The 23,243-nt window shown below is 40.1% G+C and overlaps 2 protein-coding genes across 2 annotated transcripts; both read right to left on the bottom strand.

Moving 5' to 3' along the window:
* Nucleotides 1–486: 486 nt before the first annotated feature.
* Nucleotides 487–7,842, bottom strand: notum2 (notum pectinacetylesterase 2). The gene is made up of 12 exons (XM_044189897.1): nucleotides 7,507–7,842; nucleotides 7,008–7,314; nucleotides 6,767–6,819; nucleotides 6,035–6,130; nucleotides 5,853–5,913; nucleotides 5,116–5,228; nucleotides 4,880–4,982; nucleotides 4,306–4,494; nucleotides 4,017–4,117; nucleotides 2,564–2,711; nucleotides 2,388–2,435; nucleotides 487–1,828 (listed from the first exon to the last, which is right to left on the bottom strand). The coding sequence occupies exons 2-12, from the start codon at nucleotides 7,310–7,312 to the stop codon at nucleotides 1,525–1,527; spliced, it is 1,521 nt and encodes a 506-aa protein (XP_044045832.1). The 5' UTR covers nucleotides 7,313–7,314; nucleotides 7,507–7,842; the 3' UTR covers nucleotides 487–1,524.
* A 9,654-nt stretch (nucleotides 7,843–17,496) lies between these two features.
* Nucleotides 17,497–21,284, bottom strand: coq7 (coenzyme Q7 homolog, ubiquinone (yeast)). Its single transcript, XM_044190896.1, has 6 exons — nucleotides 21,082–21,284; nucleotides 20,440–20,618; nucleotides 19,781–19,895; nucleotides 19,241–19,380; nucleotides 18,052–18,120; nucleotides 17,497–17,729 (listed from the first exon to the last, which is right to left on the bottom strand). Exons 1-6 carry the CDS (start codon nucleotides 21,164–21,166, stop codon nucleotides 17,652–17,654), a joined length of 666 nt encoding a protein of 221 aa, XP_044046831.1. The 5' UTR covers nucleotides 21,167–21,284; the 3' UTR covers nucleotides 17,497–17,651.
* Between the last annotated feature and the right edge of the window lie 1,959 nt (nucleotides 21,285–23,243).

A 23,243-nucleotide genomic window follows, 5' to 3' on the forward strand; every position in this document is an offset into this window, starting at 1 on the left:
ATGAGCAAGCATTTGGCAACAGTGGCAAGGAAAAACTTCCTTTAAGAGGCAGAAACCTCGAGCAGGATCAGACCCAAAGGTGGGCTGCCGTGTTGGGTTGAGAAAGAGAGAGAGAGAGAGAGAGCAGGAGGTAACAGAGCATACAGCAGCACAATGCAAATTCCACATATAATTTTAAAATAATAATAATGTCATGGTAGTGGTAATATTAATAATTAATAAACAAGAGCATGTGAGAGCATTTAGTCTCTGTGGCTCCTCAAATGGTAGTTATCAGTGCTCCTTTAGAAGCTCTGCACTGCATTTCAGTCTGAAATAAAACTAGGCCAGAGGACAGAGACAAAGCACATGTCTAATGCATCTTCTCACTGTACCTTCTCACATATAGATTATGATTGCGTTATAATAAAGATGTCAAGAGAATGAACAAACAGAATTGGATGAATCACAAAAGTAAGAACAAGAGTTCATGTTGTCAGAGCCCATTAATATCTTTATTTCCTGTTTCAACTCAGTCTGATACTTATTAACAGCAGGTACAGCCCTTGTCAAATCCTTATCAGTTGACACAGTTATTAAAATCAACCAGACAGTTACAGTAACATCTTTAAATGCCTTGTAAAACTAGCATGACATGTGAAAGAAGCATGAGTTTTAAATGTTGACAACAATGAAGGATTGCAATACATAGTCTGTATTATGTCCATGTATGTCACTAGATATAGATCATCCTGACAACTGACCAGTGAATAACCACAGCAGTGTTGTTTTTTTAGGGAGTTTTTTTCTTTTTATTGCAGACTTCACATGTCAAATAGGTAAACTCCAGAAAAATATCAATAACTAGTCACACTTTTGTCTTACATGCACATACAATATGTATATATAATATGTAATATATATGTTAGCATAGCACAATCAGTGTCTTTAGAACTGTGTGCAAAGAAATGATTAGTGAGTTAGTGTGAATACAGTTTTTCTGCGTTCTGAGTTGTATTTTATTATGTAAGAATCAGAATCAGAGTGCTAAAAATTTCAAATGCTAACAACTACAGTATATGGTGTGCAAATGTTTCTTTTTTATGAGTTCTGTCTAGGCAACATGTTTGTACCTCTGACATTGAGGGAGCCTCTATTCGTTAAAAGTATTCAACTCTACTACCATGCTCTGAAGTTTACTTTTCATGTAGAGTGATCGGGATGAAAGTGTGCTGTAGGAGGTATGTCCGGCCATCTGCCAAAACTCAAAGCTATTCAACCAGTACAATTGAAACACCTTTGGTTTAGACCCAAAGCCCAGTAGAGGGACAGCCAAACCACTCAGACTCAGTGACGCAGTGACATACCCACCAGTCAAGTCACCAATTTAACAGACACATGAAGCATAATGGAATGCTGAGCAGCACAAGACATAGTAACCAGATTTCTGTACTATTTCTATGGTTACATTAAAATTTCAACACATTTCTTTCCTCTATTAATTCTTTGCATGGCTATCTCTTAAGCTGCTATCCACTTTTACACTTAGCCACCATTGCTGACCATGCTGGCAAGAGAATCTGCATCTCCCTGGGGATCCAGGCCCAGCTTCTGGAGGTCAAGGCCCATGGCTACCAGCATCTCGAGTAGGGTGAGCTCCTGCTGGGTGGCCTGGTCCACCAAGGCTGGGCAGGTAGGGTTGCACTGGGGCGACTGGCAGGTGTCCACCAAGTGGAAAGGACAACCTTTGGCAGGGGTTCTGTTGTTGCGGGTTGCCTCTAGACTCCTGTCCCAGCAGTGCAGGGCCCGTGGCAGAGAGGTACCTCTAACTTGGAAACTCATCCAGTTACTAGAAGAACAACAAGACAAGGAAGGTAGGGATTAGAAATAAACAGAGGCAAAGACAGAGAAAGAAACAGGTTGTCAGAAAGCAAATGGATAGGTAAGACGATGGGGTTAGTAATTGAGGACCAGGAAAGTGTAATCAGCAATGTCATGGTCTGATCACAAGGTTTGCAATTTGCTTTGGCCATTTGTGGCTCATTATCTTGGTACAGCAAGTGTAACATCACAGAACTGCCACCGTCAGCTCCTACCATTAAGAATTATCACCCTCAATAAACACACCTTATTAGCCTGACTCTTTAAACCTTTGCTAACACTGCACTGACCCATCAGTGTCCATCTGTGCAGCAAAATAATGAGTGCGTTCAAGGGGTACCGAGGGGTTAGGGAAAGTGTGAAATGGCATTTGGTGACATGAAGAATGTGACATGATGAATGAGCGAGCAAAAACAGCAGCATGAGCTCACTCGGTGGAGATGACTACTGGTAGCGGCGAGAATAAAATGAAGGGTGGAAGACATAAAAGTGCATTACCACCACAAGAGTCAAATATCCATTCTTACCTTTTGGTAATCACCGTGTGGGAGAGGCAGGACGGAGCAAACACAGCCCTGAAAAACACACAAGAATACAGTCATCTCCAAGCTTTAGTCCATCTTTTATTTTAATCACCTGGTGCATATTAGATCTACTGTTATCAATATATGTTACTCTTCCAAACAGGTTTTTGGGAACTTACGTGACATCTGTCAGTGAGTTCTTGAGCTCCCTGCCCAGGTTCTGTATGTACTGCCACTGCTCCTCAGACAGACTCTGTCCTCCCATGTAGATGTTCTCCACTCTCAGCTGCTCCTCATCAAACAGCCACTGCACGACAAACAGAGGGGCTACAGGGAAAACAAAGAGTTCAATATTACAGATGATCTAATCAATATATTTATATTAACAAGATGATGACTATGTGTAATGTGAAATGGGATGCTCATAGTGATGAACCTACAGAGAAGTGTCACCCAAATCTGCAGTTCCCCTCAGCTCGAAGGTTTATAGCTTCTTTAAGCTCATTGTTTTGGTTTGACAGCCCGCAACTTTACTGTTTTGGCTCTGTCTCATGGCTCTCATCAGACGCAGCAAGCAACTGTTTTTAGGGCAAAAGCTCTGATAAACGTGTTGTACACTAACTGTTCAGCACCAAACAGCAGACAGACAAAGTTAGCAACCAGATGGTGAACATATTGGAGCATTTAGCTGCTAAGAGCCAGATATTTCCCTCAGTAGTTGGTGGAGACCAAAAACAGAGTTAAAGGAGGGTGAATATTGGACTTACATTCATTAGGTGGCCAGAAACATGACTCCAAATGAACGTTAATGTTGCCCTGTGTCTGCTGGATGTGTAAATTGTTTGCTAACAAGTTTGCCATATCAGCTTTATAAGGTGATAATATGTCAGTGTTGTGTTTACAATTTGTTGAGCTGCCCCCCCCCAAATGGCCAGAAAAATCTATTATTTTGTCTGTAGAATAATGAGAAAATTCCCAGGTTGAATTTGTTTTGCTGTCTCCATAGTGTCTTTTATGATACTAGCACTGGGAATCACCAAAGTCAGAAATGGTCAAATCCCACGCATGCCCCCAGCACAGCCATGTCGACACAGTCACCAAGAGCTCCATGCTAACAAAGAGGAGAAATGCGTTGCTCTGATTACGTCAGTGGCTAGAAACTCCCCACACATGATCAAGGTGAGCAAGGTAGGCAACTCCCTTCATCGCACCACTACATTATAATGGAAAAACCAGTCGAGTTATGCTAGCATGGCTTGCCTGCTCATGGCCCTTCACAGCATGGCTCAGCACGACTACCCCCCCATAATGGCAAAACCCTATAAAACTATCACAGTTGTCAGATCTACAAAATATCAGCTGTCCAGGAATTGAATGAATTGAATTTAGCCAACCACAGGTTTTTGTTTTTTGTTTTTCTTGTGTGTTGCAAAAGACCACATACTTCTTCTGCTGAAGCAAAAGCAGAAGCAAAGAGTCTGTTCGCTTTTCTGCTTCTGAGTAAATTAAACTCACATTTCACTCACTCACACAACTCACACTTCAGTGCACATTACTTTTGAACACCTTAAGTCAAATATATAGCATGCTAATCCAATATCATGATAAACTTAGGCATCAGCCAGCACTCACAGGTCAAGGTAGAGTACAGTTTGTGGCCAAAGAAGCACTGCCACTCCTCTCCTCTCTTATAGAGCTGCTGACATCTATCAGGCACAACCCCATTCCACAGCCTGAGAAAACAACACACACTGTCAATACACACATTTATTACTCAGTCACACACACATTACACAATAAAGCCAAATATAACAGCATAACAGCACTGTATAGCAAAAGTGAGATCATTTCAAATTCTATATCGGGCCTTTAAGTGTTTTACATAAAATCTATATACTGACTGAAGAATGCATGACTTTACCTGAGTCCTATCTTGATAGCGTCTTCAGGTGAGCAGGAAATAGTCTCGGGGCAGTTAGGTGATCTCTGCTGTTTACTCTCTAGAAACCACCCAGAGTCCACGAGGCCTCGGACCTGAGTCTCTGCACCGAGCTGCTCCAGCTGACTGGCCACCCTCTCAATATTCAGCAAAACACCTGTTCCGCCAGCACTGCAGGAGAGCCAAGAAAATCAATAAATAATTTGGATTTGAGAGTGACATTTTCATTAGGGGTATCAAAATGACATGGTGCATGCCAGCTAATAGCAGGGAAGTCAAACTTTAGCAGCTTTGCATTCAGTAAGGTTGGGGTGTCCTAACAACCATGTTGCTAACCTGGGAGGAATGTTCACCATTACAGGGCAAGGCCCTTTAATAGACATTATGTTGTTGTTCACAGTTGACTGTACACATTGTTATTGTTGAAAGGATGCACCCAAAATAGGTCTTCTCTTGTTTAATGTTAGACATGGGTATGGTCCAGATGGTACAGAGGATGCAGGCTCTTGTCCAAAAGCTGTGGTCAGCATCAAAGCGAGCGATAAAACAAACGCACCTTGTGCCAGACAGCATGACAACCTTGGCCTGGTTGATTCCTTTGGGGACGAGGTCTTTGATGACCTCTCGGATGATCAGGGATCCCATGAAGGTGTACTCAGCTGATAACAGATACACACACCAAATGACTGGGAGCACCACACTAAGCAGAAAGTTAGATTGATCATGTTTTCTCATAACCAAGGGAGGCACAGCTTTGTCATTCAAAATCTTGAAGGATCTGAAGAAACTCACTTGCATTTGCATTTCTATCTCTCTCCTTTTCTCTGCTTTGCCGTGGCCTTGGAGGAGGGGTTGGGGCAGGCCCAGTGCCACTCCATACATCACTGGAACAGTATGGGATGAATCTGTAGAAAAGGAGACATTCACATTTGTTAGACTAAAGCTTGAGGCCATCAAGACAATTCCTTCTCTCCTCCATGAAAATCAACTCAGGCTGCAACTGACTTCTTCTGTCATATAACAGCAATTGGCAGACCTGTGTTAGCCACTATAAGCTACTGATCATACCAGATCACGTAAGGCTGAAGCAGCAAACCCCCTGAGTGTAGAATATTGAGTAAGGGTGCATTTTATTGCTCTTGAACTCAGTTTTGTAAGAGGAAGATTGTATGATTGTATGATTGCTTTAAAGCTGCACTAATCAATATTTTCATGTTAACACTGGATCAAGTGACCATGTGTAACGTGTAACTAGGACACTCAAAATGATAAACCCAGAGAGACTCTGCAGTTCCCCTCAATTCTGTGGAGCAGTTTACCGTCTTTAAGCTCATTGTTTTGGTTTTACAGCCTGCAACTTTATTGTTTTGCTTTACTCTCACCATTCCCATCAACCTCTTCCAGACACAGCAGGAAGTTTTTTCACAGATGGGGAGAAGTCCATGTCTCACAAACATTTACAAATGAGGACTGTCTGCATGTGACACCTCCAGTAGTGAGACACACAGTGAGGATATACAAGTACTTACACAATGTTTGCATTATGCCAGTGTGGGTTTTCCTCCACTTGAGAAGACAAAATTCCAGTTCCTGTAAATCCAGCAATCAGAGATCAGACAGCTGTCCTTTGTCTCACTAAAGATTATGTAAAACAAATAACGCTATGGGAACATGCATGACATGCATTTTAAAACATGGCTGGCTGACTTACCTCTCTTTGTTTGGGGCCACCCCGATGAGCTCATTAGTCGGGGGATATTTTGGTACCTGGAATCACAGGTCTCTTTGCTGTGGCAGCACCAGCCACCTAAAAATAATAGAGACTAATATTAGACATTCACATCAGGCACAGCAAGGGAGACCCTTGTTAGCCCATCACAGAGGCCTGTGAGGAATGGAGAGGGAAAGGAATGCACCTGTAACCTGGTCTGCCAACGAGACTATATATTCACTCAGAGTTGTACAAAAAAGACGAATGATTCCTTTAATTTGCAAACTGTCAGCACCTGATTTGTTGATTGACTTTCAGCTTGTGCAAAGTGGTTTCTCCTCCAAATACAACAACAGTATGGGATATATGGGGGGAGAGTAAAACCAATAACCAATTTATTAGGCTCTACTGCTCAGAATAAGGCAGTCATGAATTCTAAATCCTGTTAGAGAAAGTCACTTCAGCCAGGTTAAATGTTTGTGTTTGGGAAATGTGATGAACACCTCTTCTATGCTCTCAGAATATAGACATAAGTCAAGCTGGAGGACAATCCACATACATTTCCATAAAACACATAAAAACCAAAGTGACAGGCAGCAACCAAAAAAGGAGAGAAAAACAGAAAATGACGGGACAAGATGACTTTTCCTTAAAAATTCCAATGGGGGCGTCACACCAAAACAAGCTGACCTTTGGGGACCAAATTAACCAGTTGGGTTTTTAAATACTCACCTTCCAGAAATAACAGCCATCGGCGGCTTCCTCTGAACTCCTTTAGGTAAAACCTGTAGCACCACAAATAAACAGGAATGAGGAGAGGGTGAAGATAAAGCAGCATGTATGGACACACTGATGCTCTATGTAGCTCCTAAAATCACTGTATCAGCAGACAGCAAAAGGCAAAAATATCACAGTTTAATGAAGAGTTTCAGGAAAACAAATGAGAGAAAATGTCAGGTCCAGAACATCTCACCCAGCTGCTGTTCCATCATTACATGTAACTTGGGTGTTCTTGAGGAAGTGCAGCCTCATATCATCTGTCTGTTGTCCAGCTGCTTGAGCTCCTGCAGCACCTTCCCGTCCTGCTTCAGCTGTGCCTCCAGTGCTTTCAGTGCTTCCAGGAGTCAGATCAACCGCGGGGGGAGACTGGCCAACATCGCCTCCTTGGTTCCCACCAGTCTTCTTGGTGGACTTGCCACTGGCTTTAGCATTACGGTTGTTTTGACACCAGATTCCCCCGAGCAAAAGCAAGAAAGCAACCTGGCCCAGTATCTTCATATCTGAGGCGTCATAAGAAAAAAAGATACATGCAGTGTATCATTACTCACTCATAATCTGGCTTCATATATCCATACTCAAAACATGAAAAATCACTCTTAGTTGGACCAGATCTTCCTCATATTCTAATCTAATTGCCCATAACTTGTTGTCTACATTAAATCCATAACTTTTCAACCTGGAAACTAATTTACCTCTCTGAGAAGAATCAGCTTTGAAGATTGTTGCTAAGGCACCCCTGGGATCAGGCAGATAATTGGTGCTGCTGAGGAGAGAGTGAGAAGTTCAGAGCGCAGTAACCAGGTGTGAGAGGAGGATGCCAGTCATAAGTAGTGATGAAGCCTTGACCAGGTTTTGATGAAGCCTGCACATCAGCGGTGAGCTTTATAGTGCCACCATATGGATCAGATTTCCTCCCATTTTCCCTTGCAGCTCCTGCCAGGCCCTGAGATAAACTGCTGACGACACACCGCGAGGGGAGGTACTGGATGGCCAGTGGCGAGGAGAAAAGATAACACACGCGTCTCTTCAACATATTTCAAGTCTTTGCACACACCCACCACCTAGCTCTCTCCCATCTGACCATGGCTCAAGAACGAGCTCTCCTTCCCCGTATCGTCCCTCTTCTTCTCCCTCCCACCATCCACCTCTGATTGCCAGTGTTTTGATTTAAACATCTACGTGGTCAGCATAACTGCATAGCCCCTTTGCGTGGTATGCAACCTCAAGGTCATTGGAGCACACACCTCAAACATTTTCCGCGCGGGAATGAATAGTACCGTAAGGTTCCCGCATGGTCAACAATTTAGCAGTTTCTCAAGGCACAGGTGGTGGACTCTCTAGTTAGCTGCAGCACCAAGCACATTATGCATGTTCCCCAAATTCCCCAACAAGTTTCCATATTGTTTAGTAACAATAACAGACATTTGCCAAATAACAATTTCTTCATAACAGCCTTTATGTGTTAATCTACTGGAGAACAGTCATTGCATAACAAGTGCAGGAGTTTGATTTTGTTTCTTTTTTTAAAGGCACATAAAAAAACTGAAAAATTACATTGTGACATTGTGACATTGTGTGATTCATACACAATGATTGAAATCAAAAGCTTTTTGTATTCTTTGATCTCACATAATACAATTATAATTTCACTACAAGAGAAGAAGCCAAAATGAGAGTTAATAAACACCATTGTAACACACATGTTTAAACGCTTGAATTGGAAATCTGTACTTTGAATTGTCATGTCTCTAATCACTGAAATTACAATAAATAAATAAAATAATGTGTAATCAAATCCAGCTTAGGCAATTATCTAATTAGCATGGTCAGATTGAAATTTAGTCCTGTTTTATGGATATTTCGAGTGATATTTGCCTGCTACTATACTTTACATGCTCTTTAAGGTAGTTATATCAGTTTCTGTTGCACATCATGAGAAAATATGACAGCAGAGTATAAAATGTTACAAACTTAAATGTAACAAGATTTGAAATATCTGTGCATAATTGTCAAATACATTTTTATAGTTTATATTTTAGATGGCATTATTTAGTACTCTGTTTAACAAGCCATTGAGAAATTACAGTTCAATCTATTGATAGTTCAGACTTTTATTAACCTATTATTAAACTGGTACATACTGCAAATAAAATAAAATGCACGCTGTTCCTGAGATCCAGATATATAGATTACAGTTGAAGGAGGATTGTTGAAGCCATTCTAGATTATGAGGATGTAATAGATATCCTGCTACCTCCACTCTTTGGCCCTTAGATCCTGTTTACCATTCTAGTCTTACGTTCATCACTGGGGATCCAAATTTGAGTAGTTCAAACAGGGAGTTGCAATGGGATGTTAACTCAGTAGTTCAGAAAGATTGGATGACAGTGAAGTTAAAGCAATTATATCCTGCAGAATGAAAGGTTTTGTGCAGTGTGTGATGAGTGTGTGTGTGATTACCTACAGTTGTGTGGCGGACACAGGGCAAATATTTGTCGTTGGGCCTCTATTGACCCCCACTGCATATGACAGTTTCATTATTTCTCCAGGCACCCAGAAACCAATCACTACTCTAGAGCAGAAATGATTAGTTGATTAACTGATTAGTTGATTGACAGAAAATTAATTGGCAACAATTTTGATAGTTGAGTAATCGTCATTTTTTAAGCAAAAATTTAACAAATGTACTGCTACCAGCTTTTCAAATGTGAATAATTGCTGGTTTCCCTAGTTTTCTATGATACTAATACATTTCTAACAAATGAATCAAATTATGTAGAACCAAATTATATGTAGTAAACCTGGGGCAACTGCCCAGGGGCCCCCGCCTGCTTTGCCTGATTGGTAATCCAGCCTTGTCCTCCCGGGATGGCTGTAGGGTGACGTACCACTGATCGCTGAAGGATCACAAGCCCCAGGTCTCTAAAATTCTCATCAATGAAATGCACACCGTCCCACCATCCCGACGTGTCAATCACAGCAAATAATGATGATGCTTGGAAGGCCAGAGGCTGCATGGGACTGCTTGGGCTGCTGGGGCTGTCAGGACTGCAGGGTGGCAGGAGGTCTGAGAATGAGTTAAGCACAGAAGAAAAGAATAAATCCATTATAATAAAGGCAATAAACCTTCAGCTCACATCCCCCTTAGGAGACTGGACACACTGACAACAGCACACACACTCCACAATCAGACTTGAATATGAAACAGATAAAGGGCCGTACAATGATTTCAATTTTAAAGGCACGCATAAAAACATTATGAATAGGTCAAAGGTGTACTGTAAAATGGGCAGCAAAATGTCTTTCTTTATTATGGGTATGTTGAGGATTATCTATCCCTTTTGGCAAAAGAAAATAAAGATCATACAATTTGTTATCTGCAATAATCACCTTACCATTTAAAGATTTAAACAAGGCAGACAGATTTGTCTTATTGCTTTGGCAGAAAAAATGGTATTTTTGTCTCATTTTCAAGCATTTCATGCTATTTTAGCTACTTTCAACTATGGCCAGAAAGAAAACAAAGCTACTCAAAAATATGTCTGTGAGATCGTATGCACCTACGTGCACTAAAAAGGTACCATAAGGACATCACTATACTGAATTTGATCTACCGAGCTGAACAATTCTTCATTCCTTCAGTTGTCTTGAAGCATGCACACCACCATCTGTCTTCCCAGAAATCAATGCAACAATCTGTTTAACAGATACCTCAAATAGCTGAAAAACGAAAGAAGTTGCTGTAAATCTATCACCATTTCGCTAGAATGTCACGAACAGAGAGATGGCATTGCTGCTATTTTGTTTTTCTTTGATATGGGATTGGACTGAATGATACGTTTTTCACAGCAGGCTTCAGATCAATGGATTAAAGTGAATTTGTGTTCTACACCTCCAGTGATCCAACTCCCACAACTTGTCATGGGTCAAACATTGTCCCTCTTAGCATCTACAACAGAAACACTCACACATCACTGCACACATACGCAAAAAGTGAGACCTGACACACTTCTGGAATCTATTACATTTGTCTCTTTAGCTTTGAAAAACAAACATTAACCCATAAGGGGCTCATGAGACATGTTGAACTTCACCCTGACAGGGGCAACAGCTTGTATAGCATAGAAGGCATTCTTTCTCCCCTTGTGTTGTTATTTTTCACAGCCAACCTCCAAGGTCAGGACACCTAAAGCCTGTGTGGTCTGTGCACTTTGTCTGCTGAGCATGTGTGTCATCACCAGCCTCAGGAGCTGAGGGCCCGGCCGCAAGCTAGAATATTTGTCGGCTGATAGCTTCAAAGAACAACGAGCCAGAGACAGCAGCAGTCATATGCTGGATTCTTATGCACGCACTACAGCGCAGAAAGGTTGCGACTCACAGGTAACAACTCCAAAATCCAACTGTATGAACAACAGATTCAAACCATAGAGCGGTTCAATCAACAAACCCTTCTTTTAATACTAATCAAAACACCTATTTGAATCCAAAATAAAACAACAAAACCTTCTATAGTGTTGTGATCCATGCTACAATCATGCCTTGCAGCTCCCCTTGCCATGTTGCGTGTAATTTGACAATCTGCAACAGCATCGCTATGAATCCATGTTGTCATCAGCAGTGGAGGGCATAGCTGGGGAAAGAGGCCCATGATTAATAGGAGATAAGAGTGGCATCTTTGCAAGCCACATGAAAACGAGCCTTCGGCGAGAGATATGAGACATGGTCAGAGTAACACTGCCAGAGCTCTCCATTCACTCAGTAAGGACGACAGACAGGGTCTTAGCGGGATCGGTGTAAAGTGCTGGGCCATTGCAGGAGGCTAGCAGGTGGGGTGGGCAAAACTATCCCTAAAACCAGGTGTTAAGAGGCCTTGCGTGGTAACCTTCTGCAGACTGCCAATGCATCAGTGTGATAGATGGAGAAGGGGTCGATGGCAGGGATACAAGGTGTTGGCTTCAGGAGTTTGGGTGGGGGGGGGTGATGTAACAGGTATCGAAAAGGATAGCTGACAAGTTTTGTGCGCTGCGAGAAGCTGCAGCTCATTCTGCTGAACCTCTCACAACCAACTATGCGTTCTGTCCACCTTATTGGCGTGCCAGACGCACCTTCATCCAGGCAAAATATGTTCAGCCTCGAGTATGAATGCCACAACCACAATCCTAAACAGTCAAAGATATGTAAAGGACAAATTGTAAGATTACAGAACTAAAAGCATCACATCACATGCAACTTGCATATATGCTGTTTTTCTCCAAACAATTTTGGCAGTGAAAATGTTACCTTCTCTATCAGGGTGGAGGAAACTTTTGGGAATAAACATAGCATATGGGGGAGTTATGCAACTTGATATGTATTTATTGTAATTATTCTAATGGACTAATTAATCATGTGGAAATTTGTACACATAAAAACCAAATAATAACTACCTATATATCAAAAACGTAAGCACTTAAGGTACGTGACCTGTCGTTCACCTTGTATTAAAGATCCTAAATTCACTTCACTTGTGGTCTGCAGGCTTCAGTTCACAGCCTTTAATACTGTTCTCTTGCCTAAGTGGGCCACTGGTTCTGAAGGGGGGTGAAGTGGGGGGAATGTGCATACTGTGCTTGAGTGAACAGCTTGAAGTGTCTTTGAGGCTCATGACACAGTGGAGCAGCAACGTGGCCTTGGAGTCATGCTGGATGAACCACCAGGCCTGTCAGTGCGGTGATGGATACCAGCGGTGGGGTCACGCCATGCTCAGCTCCGGCACTCGACAATAGGTCCTTTACATAAGTCTTCACACCTGATCAACAATACAACTATCACACAACACTGAGTGGAAACAGCTGCACAAGCCCCAGCTGATATGAGAAGATACGGACAAATGTCACCTTGATGTCTAGTTGTACATTTAATATAATGGTTTAATTAAATATACCTCAGATCTTTGTAAAATATAAATTCCACACCCTAAACGCTTGAAAAGGACAGCCGCACTAGTGCCTCTGTGAGGTTGTCATTAGTTTTGTACCAATCCATCCAGTAGATGTTGAGATATTTCACTAGATAAGTGAAAACTTTGACCTGCTGGTGGTGCTACAGCTGTAGAAGGAATGTCAGGGGATCATCAGGATTCATCCTCTGGAGACCATAAATGTCTGTACAGGATTTCTTGACAATCCTTCCAATAGTTGTTGAGATATTTTTGTTGGGACTAAAGTGGTGGACTGACAACTTGATCAGGCAGAAAATGTGTGTACATGCCATTTTGTTTGTGAATTTAATGTCATGATTTTATTACATGCACCTCACGTTACAATAAAACTAAAATCTACACCCTAAAAACTTTTATACATGCTGTAGATGCTCCATAAAATCTATTTGCCAAGTGATTTGTCAGTGTATTGTGGTTGTGGTTATTTTCTGCATGCATGTTTGTTAAAATGGGCAGGGGGTGATTTAATGAAAATGATGCAGCACAGTTTTTCATCATTAAATAAAATTGTAGAAATTTTGCACTGATGAACCTTCCTCAGAGACTGACCTTGGTGCGTTTTTTCTTTCTCCAAAGCGATTGGTAGATGGCACTGTGTGACAGACCGTAAATCAGAGATTCCAGCTGAAGTGATGTCAGCCCTTTGCATCATGTGTTGTCGCTCCACACCGTGAAGACATGTGGACATGTGGTCACAGCTCTTTCAGGCCACACACCCCTCAATCACTTTAAAGATTTATCATGGGTGTAAGTAGTTAGATGCATGTGAACATGCACATATGCATTGCTGTCTTTCAGCACTACAATTTAACATACATTTACTTATGTGTCACAAGCAAAAAACAAAGAAAACAACAATGTGAAACCATGAACAAAATTCCACTCTGTGTAACACTGTAATCTAAAGCATACAGTGACATCACTCTACAGGTATTTATATGTATTCCACAGAACAATAAAAATGTTTACTGTTTACTATTTATAGAGTTGCCTGTCTGAGTGTGGCTGTTTTTCAGCCCATGCTGCTGTATAGCTGGCCTGGATAACCAGAAGTATATGAAAAGCTCTACTGAGTCAGTTCGAGTTAATGGCCCCTCACTTCTGGGAACCCCTTGTTAAAGTGTCAAGGCAATGCATAGTTTAATAAGCATGCACATGATTTGTACATAAAAGTTATGGTGACATGACATGAGTTTGCATCTGTGTTAGCTTTATTACCCCAGGCAGTCAGCTGGGCTGAGCTCATCAGACAAAACATAATATCAGTTCAGGTTAGATCCATGCTCAGCCATATCATGTCAAGATACAAAGTTAGTCATTCCCAAGGTTAGTAATGAAATCGCTGGCAGAACAAATAGAGAAAGTGAATGTGGACATGAATTAGTAATAATAAGATCATTATTCTGTATTAAGGGAGACTAGGGATTGGGAAATGCAAGCAGATGTAGGCCAGTACCTTAAAGCAATAGTAAGACATTTTGGAAAATACACTTATTTGCTTTCTTGCCGAGAGTTAGATGAGAAGATTGATACCACTCTCATGTCAGCTTAACATGAACTTAGCAGAAAGACTGGAAACAGCTAGCCTAGCTCTGTCCAAAGGTAACCAAATCCACCTACCAGCACCTCTAAACCTGACTAACTAACAAGTTATCTTGTTTGTTTAAACGGTACAAAACTCAAATTGTAAAAACATGTTATGGTTTTTACAGGGGGTTACGTGCCAGGCTATTTCTTGGCCGGGCTCAGTAACTTGCTGAAGTCGTCACTGGTTGTCTGGCAACCTTGCGGTGTCATAGAGACTCAGAAATCAGCTTAGTTACTGACTGCTGGTGGTAGATTCATATTTGGTGTACAGACATGAGAGTGGTAACTCTCGGCAAGAAAGCAAATAAGTGTATTTTCCAAAATGTTGAACTATTCCTTTAAATCCTGCCAGAGTGAGCAACAGCTTAAACCTTTATTTAATATTACAGTCTAACATTCAAAAAGCTCTTTATGTTGCAGAGGCCACTCTGCAATGGGACAACGCATATAAGCATATGGCAGGAATGAGTTTTAATAGAAATATAAGCACTCACCTTAAAGTGCACAAAGACACAAAGGTACATCATGTCCTCAAACTTTGTCACTGGGCCTTCAATACAGTGTGCTGTTTTTTTAATCCAACCTTTCTGATTTGCCTGGAAAAATTACTTTTTTAAATTGGTTGTTCATATGTCAAAAACTATGCTAGAGATAATGGCTTTGTTTTACAGCTCACATCTGACTTCCCAAAAGGAAAGATTATGTTTGTTTAAATGATGATTCTGTGTATTCCATCATTTTAAAGAGACTAATGTGATGAAATCCTTGTATATTAGTGATTTTATAAAATCTGAAAGAAAATATGTTGAAACTTGTCAGACATTAATTGAATACTATCACTATGAGACTATCACAGTACTGGTGATTCTAAAGTGAAACAATATCTACTCAATCCCCTGTGGCTACTCAATGCTACAGATGGACCTTATGCTACCTATTAGTTACCATAAACCCCAGAAAGGCCTGCTGACTGACAGTCTGCATATTTCCAAGCCAAGAAGCAATACAATCTGTATCCGAAAGCTTTTATGACTTATAGGGATTTGTATTATTCGTGCTGCTCAAAATTTATAACTGCAATTATTCATGGGTAGCAAGACAGTCCCAGTTTAGTTGAGTTTTATTGCCCTTTTCAAAGTCTTGTTGCCAATATCTCAGTCAGTGTTTCAGCAGATTCCTTTGGACGTGATTCTGAGAAAACCTAAACAATTCAACTCCTGATGGCAGAAAGTAGCTTTCTGATTTAGTGAAATTAAAATTAAAAGTGATATAAAAAGTATTATATCTATAGTTCAACGATGGCAGGTAATGTACTGTAGATGTAAAATTGATGGTGTACTAGACAAGGAGTGGGATAGCCACTACCCTGAGGGAGCCCTCATAGAGCTGAACTGACTAATTTTGACTAGCTGATCAACATTTTATGGTGTGCAGAAATGCTAAGAAGAGTAGCCTACGATCATTGAACTAGACTAAAACACTAAAATACACTGCATTTTATTTCAGGTTTCATGTTATTTGTTATTTGATGCACTAAACAATTAGCTCACATTGTCCACCATCAACAAACATGGCGGGAATGGGGTTGTTTAACTTGGCCTGTTGGATAGTAAAGAAGAACCTATTTTTAAGGAATGGAGGCCATACGGCACATTAACCCTTGAGGTCAGATCTGATATGCAAACCCACCCCCACTAAAATAACTCCTCTGACCTCATGCGAGGCAAAATAGATCAGAGCCTGTGAACCTGGGTAACAGCTCACCTCCACGAGACACTTCTAGTAGCTACAGATATAGATGTACAGACAGGTGATTAATTATAGTAAAGACCTGCATATTTCAGTTAATCTGACAGATATTTTCTTTAACCAATTAATCTTTAACCAAGTTTATCTATAAAATGTCAGAAAATAGTAAAAACAATAACCATCATGGCAGACTATGTTTACCATGTTCACCAACTTAGTTTAGTGTTTTAGCATGCTAACATTTGCTAATTGGTATTAAACACATACTAACAGCTGATGCTGATGGGAATGTCATAAACCAAAGTATTGGACAAGTTGAAATTTTGACCTGAAGGTGGCACTATATGAAAAGTCAGGGAAAAGATAAAACGTATCTGAATCATAAACTATTACTTTCACAGTCACCAGATCTCAACCCTATTAAACACCAATGGGAGATTTTGAACCAACGTGTCAGACAGAGTTCTCCACGGTGTTTTCATGCCTCCACGGTTCCACGGGCTTGTAGACTGAGGCAGTTCTGGCAGTTCGTGGTGGCCCAACCCCTTGCTAGGACACTAAATATTATGTTGGTTTTTCCTTTAATTTGTCACCCGCCTGCTAGAGCCAAGAGACAAATAACCATCAAAGGATTGCATTTAAATCCTATCAGCCCCCGCCACTGGCCATAAATCACTGCATCATCATGTCCCAAGTGCATGAAAAGGCTAAACCATGGGTAAAAAGGCCTTGGGTCAGTACTCAATGTACAGTGAGGACAATACTGATATTGGCTAGGAGGGGAATGAACACTTTGCTCTACCTGCTGAAAGGCCTAATACATTAGGGGCCCCTGGACAAGCCTCTTGTCAATCCCTCTTTCTCAGTGACCTAATGTTCCCAGAACAGGTGTGTGAGGGCGCTTAGCAGTTAGGCCAGTGACAAGTCATTGCTCAGCTTGATATATGAACTATTACATATGAAACAGGAGGGTTTGTTGAAGGGTATGATGGCTGTGTATGCTAGTAACAATATGTCCTCATTACATGTATTTTAGGTATTTATCTTTTGGCAAGCATAAGATCTTTGATCACTCAGGTATCTTAAGGAAGAAAACGGGCATTAAAAATAGTTTATGTTAGCTGATTGGAGTATTTCTCCTGTAAACTCCCATTAGTTCAATGAATCATTGAAGTGGTTAGTCCCCTAACATCACTTATCAGGCAGGCTGCCTGTCAGGGGTAACAATTGCAACAAAAACGTGAGACAGGATTTACGTTGGCACAACAGTGTAGAGATCTGCTATCTAATTCCACCTACTTAAACATTCCATGTATTATACACTGTACAAAGCAGTAAAATGTAGGTTCATGTAGATAACTGCGAATGTTTGTATACAATACTTTTAATAGTCACAAGGTGTTTAATTTACAATGGAGCAGAACTTGAACTGATACTCAAATTCAAATAAATGTATTTATACAAACCAAGTTAACATATCAAAACAAACATTGGTGAAAAATTGGAATTATTCTAAATACATTAGACACGTTGAGAAACACATATTGCAGCTTTGCAGCCTAGCTGTATTGCATTTTTTAGCAGCCAGTATCCAGGAACCTAAAACAAAACACAAATAAAACATACTTAGATTGCAGTTCTTTAAATGACATTCATTAAAAACTGCAAAGACAGTAAATATAAATAAATAAATAAATGAGTATTGATATTTATGTGTTTTCTACTGATTTTAGTGTGCTTTGATACAATAAGGATTCCTCTGATCAGGTTTTGTGAAATCAAAGTATTTCTGTGGATTGTGCAGTGAAACATACATAACACATCTCAGTAAGCTAAACCCAAAACATCAAACATCAAGCACAGCCACACAAATATTATCAATAAGCCAAGATTCAGACCATGATTTAAAAAGAATACTTACTGTTTCAGCATCATGCTCCAATCCAATATCATGATGGTCCATCTCATCATCTCTGAATTCCTTTATAACCTATTAAAATACAAGAGCATTCATTAAGGAAATGAGCTTATTGAGATTTCACTGCATCGATGCTCTACTCTAACTAGACAAATGTCTCAAGCTATTCTGATAGGACTGACAATAAAAGGCCAGCAACAAGAACATTTATGCAGTTCATTTTTTTTATTTTTTTTTTATTGTCTTATTTTAATGGTTCACCATTGACTGTTGCTCCAAACTGTCAGTTACACTGAAATCATTTTCACTGTTTCCATTCAAATTAATTGCATGAATCAACCACGAAGCCCAAATATTTTATGTAGTTGGATCAGGCAAAATAACAGATGAAATCACTCTTTCAAAGACCCCCTTTGAAGGAGGTCTATCTTCATGTGTTGAGTGCTGGTTTGACCCATCTGGAAAATATCCAGAGACATATGGGAAAAATCTTGGCATTCTAGTCACTGTTGAGCTCTGACAATATGTGTGTCAGCCTTTCCCATTTACCCATGATATCCAATGACAAATCCATTTTAATGGAGAATTAGTCATGTGCTGTGATGTTTACAATTTAAAGACACTATTGTGGCTTGGGGAATGTGTCCAAACTAGGAAAGACATAAATTGTAACCTGTGACAGTGCCTGGTGACAAATGTCAATAGCCACCTGGTGTTGTAAGTGAAAGCAAAAACACCAAAGACAAAATAGCAAAAACCATACTTTTTAACCTTGTAAATACCAGTTATACTAAAACCAGTATAATTGTGATCGCAAACGTGAGCCAGCTCAATGAAAACGGAAAATATGCAACCCACAAACAATAACATGACACTTTTTAAAGGCAACACGTTGTGCAACACATGTTGACAAGTTTGCCTGGCCAGCCTACACGAGCTGCAACAAAGCTAAACACAGTGCTGCACTAGCAATCACACCTTCATTTGAGAACTTCTCCCTCTCTTTCTTATATATTTTCTTGATCCCCTGTATAAATGTGTTTGAAATGTATGCTTTGTTTTGTTCGGATGCTTGTTTGTTTCTGTGTAATACTATACCAAGAGTTAAAAATAACGTCCTTTATGTATCACCACAAAAAGGCCTTTGCCAATGTAAGTGACAGAGTTACAGAGAAAACAGTGGCTGACTCACTTGTAACAGTTCAGTGTATCTCTCAGGGTCCTTCTCCATCAGAGCTCTTATCTGGCTGTTGTAGTGTTCTGAAATACTCTCCTCCACCGCCACAGTGCAGGCCATGGCCCCCTCTTTTCCCAGCAGTGCGGTGGATGCACCTGGAGTGGATTAAAAACAAAAGACAAACACAGTTCAGATTTAATAAAGCAACGCCTGACTACATATTGCCTAAAAACTGCTGCAGACTTACTAGTGAAATCGGATTCAAGCTCAGCAACCTGTAATAACTTGTTTACACTTTTCAGTACATCAAGTTCTAGTATGCGGGTGGACAAATGCAACATGAAGACAAAGGCATTTTAGCATTCACCTACATAGGTGAACAGATACAGCTTTAACTTTAAAAACGTTAAATGAAGTATGATAATAACCCAAACTAAACTATGCTACATTACAAGGAATGCCAATCCAAAACTGTGTCAAAAACCATTATTATTGTACGTATTTAAGTAAGTATAACTTTAGAAACTCTGCTGTATGCTTATGGGCTGTACCAACCTAATACAAACCCAGCGATGTTCCAGAGGGGTAACAGTGCTGTGGGACGAACTCTGTTCTCAGCCAGAATTTCATTGAATTTCTCAAGGTGTTTCTTTTCTTGATCCCACATTTCCTAGAGAAAAACAAACATGAACATGGAGTGCCAAAAATTACACAGTTACACTCATGCTGAACACACATACAAATGATTCTTTTTTTTTTTTTTTTTTTTTTTAAATCACAAAACAAGGTGCCGTTTCTTTAGTCCAATAGCTATAATTTTAGATGAAACATTAAAGTCACAACCGGCAAGATTTTTAAGTGAAAATACACCCAACTTTCCAGATTCACTCTGTTGACCAAATTAAATTCTAGTGTCAGATCATTTATCAGCATACAAGGGACACATTTCATATTTCTACTAAACAGCAACTTCTCTTTCTGTTGAAGACGAGACTAACCCATTAGGATTCCTTCAGTAGAAAGCATACCAAACCAGCCTCATTGGTAACATTGTTCTTTGTGTAGCTCACATCATTTTTGGGTATTGATCAGTTTTCAAATATTTTGACATTTGGAGCCATCAATGTGAACTGTTAAAGAACAGTGATGCATGTTACAAATCAAGTAGAAACTGTTGCCAGTGGACAGAGACATGTGTCACACTCTGTCCATGCCTGGATGAGAGGTCCGGTCCTAGATCGACCCAACACTGCCATCTGGCCGGCGTAGATGCGGTTGGCCCCGTATTCACCCGCATGGTCCACGCGCAGGATTCGGTCCAACATCTCCTTCTCCTCACTGTCGCGTGGGGGCGGGATCACACTGTAAGCACGTGAGCTCCGCTGCAGGGGCACTGTTACATACAGTCTATGGTTACAACACAATAACAAACACGCAACGACACTGAAGCCATAAAGGAATTAGTTTTTGCTCTTTTAAGGACCTCAAGGCTCAAAGTCTTGGGAGCTCAAACATTTGTTACACCTGAAACCCTGTATAAGATACTCCAAAAATGTGTTTCGTTTTAAGCTTAGATGCGTTTTGCTTAAAAATAATAGTGTCATGATCATTTGAAGAAATTGTTATTGATGGAAATCTACTGTAGCTACATAGCTAGTGATTTATGATCTCCCGTGTTAAAGAAATTATTACTATAACGTTACAACAAACAAAATCTCAAAGACTGCGGCAACTACCAGTTACCTAACAAGTCTGATGCATTTAAATCCCGACCAGATTAGATAAGTGTTTTTAGCATTTTAGCACTTTAGCTCTGAACTGTCGCTGCTAAAGTAAACTATGAACGTACTGCTTACCTCTGCAATTTAAACACTGGCGAATCATCGCTGGACCGACAACATTAGACCAGTCATATAAAACTGTATGCGCGGCTCTTTGCATGGTAGTCAGTTTATGGTTTAACTACCTGTGTTACCAAACAAACGTAGAAAAATGTGTGCAAACTGTCATTGAAAATGTCAGAAGGTGGACGTGGCGCAGGCGTATGACGTAACCGCGTCACGCCGCGCACAACTCTGCCACCATCATGAGCAATCTACAAACAGTCGCAACATTTATATGATGTCAGCCTGTAAAACACAACAGTCTCAGGAGGCACTTTTTGATATACGTCTCTTGATAGTGGATTATTGTCTGACTCTGATAGTTTATGGAGTTTTTGTTGTTGTTTTGTGAGATGTTACATCCAATTGCGTCTGCGTGAATGATGGTTTTACAGCTAAATAAATGTCCCTACGGATTAGTAAAATCACCACGTCTGCTGTCCAACTGTGGCAGTTGATTAATTTTTCATATTTTGTCGGCCTGTGCAGCTCCAGGGTTTGTCACTAGATGGCATTACGTTTCTCTAATGTTCATCCTAAAGACTTAAGCAATGCTCAAATTCACAAATAAACTGAGCTATATAATATTAGTCTATAGAAGTAACAGGTAAATAACAAATCTGTAGGCGTAAAATATTTTATGTAAGTTATGGGGACAGTAAATGAAGTAAAAAAAAAAAGGAATACATTTTCATAATGTTTTTAAATATTATTTTCAATATGGATTGCATGAATCAGAAGGACCCAGAGGGATCTACAGTATAATCATCCATCAAGTCTCCAGTGGTGGAATGTAACTACGTACTGTACTTCAGTACAATTTAAAAGTACTTGTACCTTACTTGAGTATTTCCATTTTATGCTACTTTGTACTTTTCACTTCACTACTTTTTTTGTAGTTACTAGTTCCTTTGTAGCTTCAGATTATTAATACAAAATATAAATCAACTGATATATTATTATGGATTAAGGTACCCAGAAGTATATAAAGTACTTAAATTTAGCCCCATCTTTACCGCCTGCAGCATAAGCGATGCATACACATTAATGCATCAATAATTATAATCCAGTGATATAATATATATTATTCTGAAACGGGCCATTCTGCATAGTGGGTACTTTTACTTTTGGTAATTTAAGAATATTTTGATGCTAATACTTATGTACTTTTAGTCAAGTAAGATTTTGAATTCAGGACTTTTACTTGTAACATAGTATTTTTACACTGTGCTACTTTTACTTAAGTAAAATATCTGAGTACTTCTGCCACCCTTGCTAGTCTCTGTAACTGCTTATTTCTGTGCAGGGTCAGCATCCTGGACAGGTCACTAGTCAGCCACAGGGCTATAACAAAACATAAACAAATCCACACTTAACAGGCAATTTAGTGTTCACATAGTTCACCTGGCCTGCATATCTTTGGCCTGTAAGAGGAAACCAAGCATTTAAAAGAATAAAGTAAATACAGAAAATTACCTTTTGGCCAGACACTATGCTTTTCTGTGTCAAACAAATCATGAGTGCATCTTTTGTTTAGGCTTGTTATGTAAGACTAAACCTGACAATAAGGCAATTAAGCGAAGAAAATGAGGGAGTCTGTTGAGCAATCCCAATCATTGTCTGTGGTCTACAGATGGCAGTGTTGCACAGATTTACCTTGTAAACTCCAGCTTGTCCCAATTTTCATTTTGTCATTTCAGTTTCAGTCAAATATGTGTCACTGCAGTGTGACCCTCCAAACACAGACAGACAGCATGCAGAACAATTAGATTTCACCTTTTCAAATGCAAAAAAAACCTAAATAACAAAATCTGTGAAAATGTCAGCCTTAAATCAAAATAGTTTGTGCAGAGCTTCTGCATTATCTGTCACTATCATTCATTTTCATTATAGTAGTCAGCATTATTTAGTAATGCCTATATGACTCCTGTCTTTAAAGAGCAGAAAAACAGACAAGTCCCTCTGCAATGCACCTAAAATAGTGCTGGGACGCAGGAATCTGTGGAATGATGGGGTTGACTGCTGCAGAGCTGCAATGGTCATGAGTAAACAAGGCCAGGACAGTGAATGGAGGGGTGTGTCGGTTTTGTCTTTGTGTGTTTGTGGTGAGACACCGGTTATGTGTTTCCTTATCT

This window comes from Siniperca chuatsi, linkage group LG3, assembly GCF_020085105.1.
Source record: "Siniperca chuatsi isolate FFG_IHB_CAS linkage group LG3, ASM2008510v1, whole genome shotgun sequence".
Classification (NCBI taxonomy): domain Eukaryota; kingdom Metazoa; phylum Chordata; class Actinopteri; order Centrarchiformes; family Sinipercidae; genus Siniperca; species Siniperca chuatsi.

Excerpts from the sequence above, each read along its gene's own strand:
- notum2 (XM_044189897.1), bottom strand. The coding sequence starts at position 7,312 with ATGAAGATACTGGGCCAGGTTGCTTTCTTGCTTTTGCTCGGGGGAATC. Across the intron at positions 5,914-6,034 it reads GTGGCCCCAAACAAAGAGAG|GAACTGGAATTTTGTCTTCT; the intron begins GTAAGTCAGCCA and ends CTGGATTTACAG. Across the intron at positions 4,983-5,115 it reads AGATAGAAATGCAAATGCAA|CTGAGTACACCTTCATGGGA; the intron begins GTGAGTTTCTTC and ends ATCTGTTATCAG.
- coq7 (XM_044190896.1), bottom strand. The coding sequence starts at position 21,166 with ATGCAAAGAGCCGCGCATACAGTTTTATATGACTGGTCTAATGTTGTC. Across the intron at positions 19,381-19,780 it reads CATCGCTGGGTTTGTATTAG|GTGCATCCACCGCACTGCTG; the intron begins GTTGGTACAGCC and ends AATCCACTCCAG. Across the intron at positions 17,730-18,051 it reads TGGAGCATGATGCTGAAACA|GTTCCTGGATACTGGCTGCT; the intron begins GTAAGTATTCTT and ends GTTTTGTTTTAG.